Raw genomic sequence first — 11,784 nt, 5'->3', positions numbered from 1 at the left:
GTAATGAAGCAGGGGTCTGAAGATCAGTCATGGAACAAATTGCATTAAGTGAAATCAAGCAGTTGTCTGTTCTGATTTCTTTCCTTGAAAAAGCTTTATAACACCCAGTCCCCACCGCTGATGGACTGTTATTATCTTTCTTGTTCTATGAAGAGACAAAAATTAAGCGATTAAGAAAAAATATTACAATCAACTTCCATTCATTCATCTAAAAAACCGATGATACTTCATCCCAATTTTTAAGTCCCTTTCAATAAATAACATGGAAACAGAAATGGGAAGGTTGTTGCTATGTAACTTGCAGTATTTAAATGTATGAGGCACAGTGACCTTAGCCTCTGGAGATGATGTGCAAACCATTTATATGCACAGCTGTACAAATTGCCAGAGTTTAATGTTAAATTCCATGGAAAATCATCTCTGCTGTTCTGCTTTTGAGGAAAGGACAGGGTTTAAATATTTAATAGGCTTTCTTACCATGCAAGCATATTTGGCATTATATAAGCAAGCAGCACTGAGAGCTCTTTCAGGGTTTTGGCTTCTAGCGTTTGACAAGCTCACCTATAACAAGAGTACCAATGACAGAGGTTCATCAAATCAGAAGCAGCAAAGGTAACAAAAAACATTTGCGAGGTCCAGAAAAATCCCCTTCTGTCATGTGCTTGTTGCAGGACAGCTTGCAGCAGCGTGCTCTCCTCATGCTACCTGCTTCAAATACCTGCAGAATCCCTGGTGGAGTTTATCCTCCCCTCTATAATGGACAATTCAGTAGTAATTAGATTTTTCATTTTACAGAAAAGCTTCCTGAACTTCCTTGTGATATTCCGGTACGCTGACAGGCTGAAGTTCCCTTCTCACTGCAGTGTGACAAATATCAGTGCAGGCCTGCCCACAGCCTGCCAGCGCAAACACACGACAAACGTGGTGCTCGTGAGTTCCCTCACAGAACAACAAGAGATTTTGACTTTGTGCTGCGGTTGAGTTAAAGTCTTTCCAGCTCCACGTAAGGGCAGAATAAGGGAAGTTAGAACACACAGTCCTTTAGAGCTCAAGGTGTTTTACGGCAGAGTTAAATGCCTTTTTAAGCTATCTGACAGGCAGAGCAGAGGAATGCAGAGGCAAAGCAAGCTGCACAACATACCAATGACGGAGTTAGGAACTGGATACAGAATGTAGGCTTTTTTGATTGATTTCATGTCTCTCCCATCATAACACTCTCTACCAAGCAGAATACAGAGGCAGGATTCAGCAATAGTCAAGTTTTTACTCCTAGGAAAGGCGCTCTGACTGAAAGACCAAAGACATCCAAGAAGGTCCCCCTGTCTCCAGGAATCCAGTCCTGCCTGAGCCACTAAAATTAAACACCCTGGCACTTCACCTTTTGATTTCTCGACTCTATGGAAACTTCAGCAACAATTGGGACTATCAGAACCTCTAAGTGCTCGTTGCAGCGAGCATACTGGAGTTACGCGTAAACACACATTTAATTCCGTTCCTTTGGGGCCTTTTGATGTATATGACAAATATTAATATGTAGAACGTACTACTTCATTCTTGTCCACAGTGCCAGCAGAACACAAGCTGAGCCAGTAGTCAGTAAACAAAGATAATGGATTTTGCTCAAGACTTAAGACACGAACATGGAAAAAATGAGAAAACTAGCTACGGGGTTAATGAGCACGCTTCCTGCAGGCGGTACAGCTCCAGTGTTTCTGTACCAAGCAGGGTATGTATGAGTGCAATAAAAACTGGCAGATGGATAATAAGTTCTGTGCCTTTTTGTTTTGTCTTCAAAGACAGTGTTATAGAGGTTAGAAAATGTTAGAATCGTGTACACGTTGTGTGTGGAAATATGCATTGCATCTCAGTGCCCAAGCCAAAGGTATATGAAAGTCTGGGGAAGGATGGTGGGGTTTTTTTGAGGATGCACATCTTTTGTTTATTTGTTGTTGTTGTTTCTATTTTAAATTTTAGAAGCATTTCTGACTATTCAGAAATAAAACAAAACCACGTTTAAATCAGATTTTAAAATATTGCAGGTTTTTGTGGCTTGAGAATTCTATTCCCTTTTGTTTTGGGATGAAAGAAATAGCTTATTGCAGTAGTGGAAGCAGGCAGCGGTCAGGCTGAATTATCGCTATTTGGTTGCGGACTCAGAGCCCCCAGGAGTACTGAGTGAGGCTGAAATCTTTGAGGTACAGCTTTTCCTTTCTCTGTGAAGCAAAACAGTAAATTCTTTGGGGGGTACCTTCAGGACTAGAGATGAAAACACAATATGCCTTTTTTCACTCTCGCATCTTACAATCCAAGAGAAACTGTATGAGACCAGCACTACTTCCCAGCAAGCCCGAGGCTGTAGGAAGCAGCATGGGTGAACCTGTTGGTGGCAGTTCGACTTCTGAGTCAGTGCTGTATCAATTACCAGTGTGATTTTATGGGTTGATGAACCATAAAGCTTCAGGCAACATCATCTGGTGTACGCTCTTGATCACATGAGGTCATTAAAGATCCCAGAGCTCTACTCGTTTGCATCACTCTATTCATCTTGTTGTCTTGGATTAATTTTGGATCAGCTCTCTCAAGGTAAATCCCTTCTGGCACAGTATTTGTCACCTCCTCTGTTCAGCTGTTGTGCCAGAGCACTGTATGTTGCTAAACCAGTGCAACATCACCCCAAAGTTATCTTTGCTCCAGGTATTTAATCTCCATGATAAAGGGATATTCACCTAGAGAACTAGTTACTTGTTTTTATGTTGTGAGAGAAACAAATAAAGTTGTACTTTGGGAAACTTTGATGGACAAAATGAATTTAATTTTAAAGAGCTCCTTTCCTGCATGAGTTTCCATTTAAGTGACAAAGCCACTTCCCGCAAAGTTCTGAATAAAAGCTTCAAGCAGCTAAAATTAAATGCACAAAACCACTAAAGCCTTCTTTAAGATTTGAAAATAGGACATAAGTTATACATAATGCTTTGTGTTGGTCCCTGGAATTTAACATTTATTCATACCAGCAGAAAATATGACTTATGATGATGTTCTTGAATAACTTTTTTAATGCTCAAGTCAGCAAGAATGCCACAAAACCTAAAATAGTTGCTTCTTTTGAGGCTCATCTAAATAAGCATAACAACCAAACGCACCTTCAAGAGAAACAGGGAAAGGCAACACTCAAAAACTTGCTTTTAATTTGCATATCCAGAGATGCTCCATGAATTAGACAACTAATTCAGAGCTATAGGCACTGAACAGAGTCCTTCATAAAAAAGGATATATATTAGCAGTGCTGAAAGAAATCCATTTATTCTTTTTTTCAGGCAATAGAGATTTATATATCTTGCTTATTTATTCTCATAGCCTGGAAAGATGAATCATTCTTGTGGAAAAATTTAAATGGCTCAATATTAGTGGTTCAAATAACAGTGAAAAGGAGTTGGGGGATTTCACCCAACACTGTTAGAAACGGATGGGAACACAATGAGTAGCAAAGTGTTTACATTTTTTTTGTAATCATATATATTTGCTGGCTGTTATACCTCAGGATTTGATAAGCTACATTTTTTTTAAGAATACTGGTTGCATTACGAGCAATAAGTTCAATTTTCAAAAGCCGATAGACATTTAAGACTATGTGTCCTGCTGATTTTTAGCAGGGCTTAAACTTTCAGATCACATAAGCACTTTTGAAATTCCCATGCTTAAACTCTTGAGCAAGTATATTACAACTTAGGCATTCATGAGCCAGTTGTGTTTTTTTTTTAAACTGTATTTAGACATCGAGAGAGACAGACTCTCACTAATGGAATTTTCAAAAGTTTTAAAGTACTTTATTATGTCTTGAATCAACAGAAACTAAATTTGAGAATGCATTGAAAATACTGTAGATGCTCAGATGCCTTTTTTTTTTTAACATAGAGGTGACTTTCATTGTACCTTATTTTAGCAAATTGTGGCAACCTCAAATTTAAGCAAGTAGTGTAGGGGAGCTACCTCAGATGACATGATATTTATGGCCTTTTTAAAAAGTAGCATTTAAATTTGCATACACTGTGTGTTTTATGCATCTGATAGCTTACAAAAATGGGCGAAGTTTAGTCCTATCATTGTTATTGCCTTATCTGAAGCATTTGATCTCAGGTATTAATGTATCAGTGGACTTCGGTCAGATAAACCAGGAGTTGGTGGTGTGGAGAAGTGAAGGTATCAACAAATTAATACAGCATGACAAAATCTAGTCAACGGCCCATTATGGATCCAGTTTTGAGCTAGCCAAAGGAAGTTGCAGTGTGGAGAATTTCCTAGTGAGCTCCCCACCCACTTAATCACATTTCTTCTCATAACCGACTTACAATGGCAACTCACCTTATACCGAACATAACTTAATGCTATTACATTCTGCGGATCAAGTGCAGCCCAAGCACTAACTTTATTAGTTCTGCGACTGTCGGGCACACTGGCTGCAGCCTGACATAAGGCAGCCACGTGTGAAGAAACAAGGTTAAAAACAAAGCACAGCATGGAGGGAAGCTGCAGAAGCCAGAAGTAATTCTGTATACATAAAGATAAAAACAGGCACTGCTAGTCTGTGTGTCAGGTTTTATATCAGCTTTTCCACTTTAGACAGATATAAAAACACTACAAAAAAATAAAAAATAAAAAAATGACAGTGTATGTTGTGATGCCTGAGTGGAAATTGCATTCCTAGCACGAAAACAAGAGCAGAAGGGAGCAGACCTTCCTGACCCTGACAACAAAGATCCAGAGCTAATAACATTTTTGTAACGTTTTGACAAGTTGATCAGAAATCTTGTGTTTACAAAAAGGTTATAAAGAGGTCTGCTGGGCCCAAAGCAATCACATAATGCCAGGCCCTAATCAGATTAATCTTGCTATAAGGCATCAGCCTTGTGGGTCTGCTTCCCCTCTCATCTCTGGCTTGCACAAACACCTCACAGCGCAGTTACTCCTGGTTTTATGGAATATTAGACTTAAACCTGACCTCCTCAAAGAACTCTGTCCAGATTAAATCTTCTCTTCATGACTGCTCGATCCCTTGCTGATCACGGCTACACGTTATTGTTCTGAATACAGCAGAACTCTTCACCTGCTGGTTGAAAGAGATGAGCAGGTGTAAGATGGCAATGTGCTTCTGCCCGGTTTGTCGGAGGCGTTGCTCAGCTGCAATTCCTGCATGTCATAAGGAAGATTTTCTTCTTCCTTTCACAATTTCAAAAGTAGATGAGGTTGGGGGTTTGAACAAAAGCAGTACAACTTCTGAGGAAGTCCTGTATCTCAAACTCTAACCGTGGAGAAAGGAATTAAGTAGAAATACTCTGATAATCAGTTAAGTAAACCCATACTTTCCTTGGAATAGCTTCATTGTTTTCACCAGTTTGTAATAATTTAAAGAACCAAAGAATATCATTGCTTGGAAAATGTTAGATGAGAGCTACCAGCTGACTGGTAGACTTTACACTGAGATGTTCCATTTTCAGCCCTTCTCCTTTATGCTTCCCATTAACCTGCAGTCCTTAATCCACATTGAATATTACTAGTCTTACTGGTGGGGAAAAAAAAAGCAAAAGGGAAAAAAAAAAGGCAAAGAAACAATCTAATTCAAGTCAATTCACGGTCATATTTTATCTCAGCTACATTCCTGGAACATAACAGCCCCATCTGTGAAAAATACAGGCAGTGCAAATGATTACAAGCTGTGATCCTACAGTACTTTGGGTTCTGTCTCTACAAAACTATTGCAGCACAGGGAAATGAGATCTACAATAAAACTGTATATGCAAAGAAGAGCTTAAAAATGGACATCAGGGTCCCAAAACAGAAAAAAATCCTTAAGTGTGTGAGTGTTCTCAATTTAATATATTATTAAATTATTATTATTAAATAATTTTTATTATTATTAAATTAATTAAATTAATTAATTAATTAAATTTATTATTATTATTAAATTATTATATTAGTATATTATGTAAGTAAACCACAAGATTTGCAGCATTGTTGTTTTTTTTTTTTGAGTTTTTTTTTTTTTTATGACAGCATCATTTTTTCCTTTCCAGCTTCCAAGTATTGGGCAAAGTTAGTCTCATTATACAAATCTTACTTTTTCCATCAGAACTTGTTTGATTCTTTTTGGCTCCGGTCCAGCAAACATGCCAGATGTTATAATTTGCACCTGTTTGGTTAGTGTTTGAGAAGCCCAGTTATTTTTAGGTTAACAGAAGGAAACATGTCTTTAGCGCCTTTGATGAATTTCATGAACTTTTCCCACCTATTAACTCTTCCAAGCTGGTTGCTACCAAGAAACCGAAATCCATCAATGACATGGAGTAGGTCAGAGGAAAAGCAGTAATTTCTGCAACAAAATGGTGTTTGGCCGGTTTACACCAGCTGAGTATTTGTACAGTTTGAACCCCTCATCTTCGTGTTTATAAGAACCTTAACATATGCTGTCACCCACCTGAACTGGACTAGAAAATACAAAATAACACATAGCCTTCATTAAACAATTTTGGGTTTTTTTTTGGTCTCTCTCCTCGATGCACAAATGAAGTCCCTTCCTCAAGCAACAGACGAAGAGCAGCCAGAGGTGAGAAATCAGGTCTTTTTCTTTTGACTACAGCACCAGAGAGATGGAAACAACCCTTTTACTGAGGGAGGAGCTTCTCACAATTGCTTCCCTGTTTTGGAAGGTGGAATGGTACAGATAAACTGATATAATTGCTCCCTTTCCTCAAAGCAGAGAAGATACTTTGAGCAGGTGATTTAGAAGATTTATCGCACCTCCGCCCAGGTTAGCAGCTAACAATCTTGCCTCCTTTGCTCTGCTGCCTTGCTGAACTAATGAAAAAATCCTGTGAGGTATTTTTAAAAGTCACAAAGTGGAAATAGAAGAGAAATGTAAAAGCTGGACTATTTATTGGAAACAAATAGCTAAAGGACCTCAGACTCGAGCCCTGACAGGTATAACACCCTATGACATTACTTCTTTTCTCCCGGGGCACAGCTCCCTGAGCTTTTAAATTCTGCCACACACAAACGTACTTTCAAGTTGTCTTTTCGTCTTTTTGTACCAGCAAGAATGAACTGGAGCAAGTTATCGAATGGCCACGGTGAAATCAACAAAATGCTAGCAAGTTCTTAAAACACAAGATGAGAATATGGGAGCTATCTCCTGAGAAGAAAGCAAAGTAAGGCTGTCTTTGGCTTACAGAAATGCTGATCGAAGCCTTTCTTCAAATCTACCCAGGTTTCTAATGATCTGCACTGTTGATTCATCCTACAGGGCTCACATCCATATTCGGCTGCCTGCAGTTGTTTGTTCTCAGGGATGTGTCCTTGCCCTTTCTGGGACTCAGCACTGGCTTTTTAAATGCACAAAGATGGTTGCTTTTCAGGAGGTGGGAGTGTTGCTCCGGTGGCATTTGCCTACATAGATAGTAAAGCGATTAACAGGAGAAATAGAAAACCAAATTTGCTGCTGGGTTCTGAATAGGAAATGATCTGTGAGTAAATTGAACAAGCTCGGATGCAGTAAATAGGCAATTAACATTCATTTTGGCAAATCTGCACCTGTCTGAGCTGAAATGCTATAACAGGAAACAAAGGGGAAACATTTCTTAAATGAGGTCAGAGACAAAGAGGACCCACTGTATGCTCCTCTCACCAACTCTGTCAGCCTGCTGGCTGCATCCCACCAGCAAGAATTACTTATTATTTATGGGGGCCTGCAGATGCACCTGCTATTCAGAACCTGCGGAAAAGATTGACAGAGGAAACAAACCTGATATCCATATACCGCGACCGAACTCTTGTGAGTTCTTCCTGAGGTTGTACTAGCTGACACCTGACCAAAGCAGCAGCACGTGGAGAATCCGGCAGTTCTGCTTTCCGAGTTGTTCCAAGGGCTGATTGACAGAACATCTGAACTTCTGCAAATTCGCCTGACCTCTCTCACAGCAGAGATGAACATGAAAGCTTTCCTCGCAGCCTGTACACATTAGAAATGCAAAACCTAATTATGACTGAAAGACTGCTGCCACCAGTTCCTACACACTTTGTATCAGGTCTAACTGTCAACAAGGAAAGTATTAACATAAATGCCTTGTAGGGAGAACTACTTGACAGGAATTCTCTAAGCTCCTCATCAGTAAAAAAAAAAAAACAACTTAATATTTATTTTTTTTTCTGCCCAGCTTCCTTAATAATAAATACATCTCAAGACGGAGCAAAAAGGGGGCAAGGGTGGTAGAACTATGAATGGTTTTATCAATTTTCCAGCTTTTCCTTCAAAATGCAAAAAAAAAAAATCTTTAGAGCAGAATCTGCTCTATTTTAAGATGTATTCCTACAGTGTACACGTTTAATAACGTATAGTGAGCCTGTCTGAGTCAGGCTTTTACCTTTCTTCTGTAGAATTTAAGAGTAAGAGGAAAAACTTAAAGTCACATGAAATGCACAGCTTCTTGGATGCAAGCAATGGCGTTAAGTTTGATCCTGTGTCTATACAGCAAAAAATTGTAAGTAGGAAAGAAAAAGGATTTGGTTTGTCTTGAAATTTCTGGAAAAGCAAAGAATTTGAGAGCAGGCTTGTTTACTTGCTTGGCCTATCTTTTTTGAGGCATCAGGCTGACAGTGCAGCACGTGGATATACGGATATACTGTCAGAGCCTTCATCACTCCCAAGTCTGTGTCGTTTGGTAAGCTAACCAGCTCTGTCAGCGCCGAACGTGGTCTGCGCATCTCCTGGGCTGGGCTGAGGGAAAAGATGAGCAATGAGACTGCTAAGAGGCAACAAGGTGGAGAGGGAAGAAAGCGCCAGGGAGTCTAGAGGGAATGAAACAAGGATGCACTGATCACGACCTCTTTTCATTCAGTGTTTTCAGATTAAAGCAATTTTTCTTAGAAAGCCTTTGTGGAAAACATTCGTTTATTCTCAGTATTCTGTGAAGGAAAATCAAAACCCTGCATGGTAAAGTTTTACCTCATGGTAAAACTACAACCAATTTTTTCACACAGTAACAAAAAAGCTGCTCACAGGTTTTCAGGTTGGTATTCCTTTCACTTCTACTGAGATAAGTGGCAAATTCTCATGATCTGAGAACCACCCTCCATACACACACGGGATTTTTCCTTACAAGCTCTTCTCTGAACACTCATAAAATTCCTGCTTTGCAGTAGTGAGAATCAAACCCTTTATGCAAGTGTCCGTGAGCTATCAGATGCAACAAATGAACTCATGTAGAGCTCAAATCCCGCTCCAAGGCCATGCTCCATGCAGTTCATCCCAGTTCCCCTGCAGGAGGGTGAAGTGTCCCCTTGCCGTGTAGGTACGCAGTCTCAAGATCAGCAATTCCACAAGCACAAAGGAACAAGTTAAAGCAGGGAGAAGACTGGTGCCTTTACAGGACAGCATCTTGCCTTGTCACAGCTAGTTACCTCCTCTTCCCCCGTGCTTGGGCATTCAGGCTGGTAACAGTGAAAAGATTTTTTTTCTCGAATTAGTGTGAATCAACCTGTCAGAGACTGGTATAACTACCAGTAATTTTCAGATCAATTTACACGACATTCCACTTTATTTTATGCAGTGCCATGTTGCTGTTCCACTTGACTGCATTCATTACATGCGTCCTTAAAATTGGAAGTTTTCATCTCTGAGGCTCGTATTTCCTGTGGCGATATATTGCGGTATCTCCGTATCAGCTGCTTTCACTGGTCATGCACATCCACTTCTCAACTACCAAAGGCTTTTCTTAAAAAAAGATCTCATAGCTCTAGAAGGCAGCCTTAGTTTGTCAGTAGCAGTTTGTAGATGTCTTTCCAGGCATTATCAGGGCTCTTACAATCATAACATACGAATCATAACATATGTATATTTTCCAGTCACAATTATGATGATTAAGGTCAGAAAGAAAAGACAGAAAAATGAAATCCCAATTTCTTGCATTCTGGCCCATTTTCTTAGCCATAAGCACACCTTTGTCAATCCTTCTGCTGCAACATTCTCCCACCCCTTGCAGATAAATTAATGTTTTCGAGGTACAGAGCAAGTCAAAGACTGAAATGGAATTAGAGCCTGTGACCACTGGTTTGTACTTGAAAGTCTTAGTTTCTAGACCATGCAAATGGTTTGCGACTGGAAAGTTAATACCACGTAGAAACTTAATTAACTGACAGGATCCATTTATTGGCCAGACGTTCTAGTGGCAGTATTTCTGCTGGTAAATCATTGGAGGTGTAAAAATCCAGCTGGTAAACTTTAAAGGGAGAGATTAAAGCTGCGAAAAGCCTCTGCCGTGAAAATGTTTGTCAACTTACACTTCACTCTTGACTGCATTCAGGGATGTCAGTCCAGTTAATCTATGCGCTCAATTAAATAGCCTTTCCACCCCCACACAATTAATGGGTGCCAGCAAACGTAACTGCCGTGGGAACTCCAGTTTAACTTCAGTCTTGCTTCTCTTCCTAACCTGGCTTTAGCGCTGCTGCATACTGCTTACCAGCTATGCTGTTCTCTCCAAAAGGCACCTGCACTTAAAAGGTGCAGCACTGAATACTACAGCTTATAAGCCTATATTTAATACTAATGGGAATTACAAGTAATCAGAAACCAGCAGTAAAAATCCTTTTCAGGGTCATGCCTGAGGCTAACTGCTGCACACTAAGTCAAAAATGCAGCCACCAGTGGCTGCCAGCTTGCATGTGCCCAGCCTCTCCTCACTGTGAAGTAAAGTTCATTTGCTTGAAACCACTTTCAATTTTGAATTGAATTTCATTATATTATGGCACGAAGATGACTCAACAGCATGCAGCTGTAGACCAGCTAGTCCATAAACCAAGGTGGGATAAATATGACCATGCCAGATACTGTATTTGAGCTGGCTGCAGAAGGATCAAGAAGCTGTTCAGGCAGCAGTCTGTGTGAGCAGATGTCTCCTTCCTCCTTCAAGGAAAAGGTGGGCAATGAGACATAAATGAGATGCCACCGCGTTGAGCCGACTGGACACATGAGCTTCGTCTAATGACTTTTGCACTTGGAATGCATTTCTGCAGTTCTCCAGCCCCCTACAGGCAGAGCAAATGCACCTTGTCGTGACTGCAAAAAATCTCTTTACTAGCACAAGCCAACATAAATAAGTCCAAAAAACACTTATCACAGTGAGATTTGAATCCAACCTAAAGAGCTTTACATACATTTAATTTCATAGTAGGATACGTGGCAGGTCAGCATTATAGTTCACATCTCCCAAGCAGATACAGAAGTAAGGAGCCTAATGGACTTGTTTGTGTTCAAACTTACATGCAGTCTCAGTGGTGTTTCTGAGAATATCAGCTAGATCTCCTGATCCAACACCACAAGGTATAGACAAGAGCGTAGGAAGAACATTTACTCTTCTATCATGCTTTTGAGCAGTATAAACTTTGCTGAGTGAAATGGAGTTCCTCTCGGTTTCAGTTACTATAAGAGGGAAAAGGTTAAAGCTTGATTCATACACGTTGAAGCATAAATAAAGTAGTTTTCTATTAAAAATTGAAGTAAACTATTAAAGGCACTGGAGAATTCTCCATCTCTTGATGTTTTTAGTCTAGATCAAATACCTTCCTGGGAGCCATTAAGTCAACCACAAGCTAGTGTGACTTGGTAGCTGCATACGTGTGTGAAACATTCTTGAAACTGACCTCAAGACCAAGGACTGAATATATGCCCTTCTCGCAGTGCTATTAAGGAGCACAGAAGGAAGAAATTATCCTCGCTCATTGTTCCCAAGTGACTCA

General features: G+C 39.9%; 1 protein-coding gene across 1 annotated transcript in view; it reads right to left on the bottom strand.

Moving 5' to 3' along the window:
- Positions 1-3,739: 3,739 nt before the first annotated feature.
- The window catches only part of LOC308183008 (uncharacterized protein), a 61,029-nt gene continuing 52,984 nt past the window's right edge, over positions 3,740-11,784 (bottom strand). Inside the window, exon 4 of the mRNA XM_080568498.1 lies at positions 3,740-5,104. Within this exon, the coding sequence (XP_080424624.1) occupies positions 5,064-5,104 (41 nt within the window). The 3' untranslated portion in view covers positions 3,740-5,063. The remainder of the gene's footprint in view (positions 5,105-11,784) is intronic.

The sequence above is a fragment of the Anser brachyrhynchus genome (assembly GCF_964034855.1).
Source record: "Anser brachyrhynchus genome assembly, chromosome: 26".
Lineage (NCBI taxonomy): Eukaryota > Metazoa > Chordata > Aves > Anseriformes > Anatidae > Anser > Anser brachyrhynchus.
This window is presented reverse-complemented; position numbering and strand designations above follow the sequence as displayed.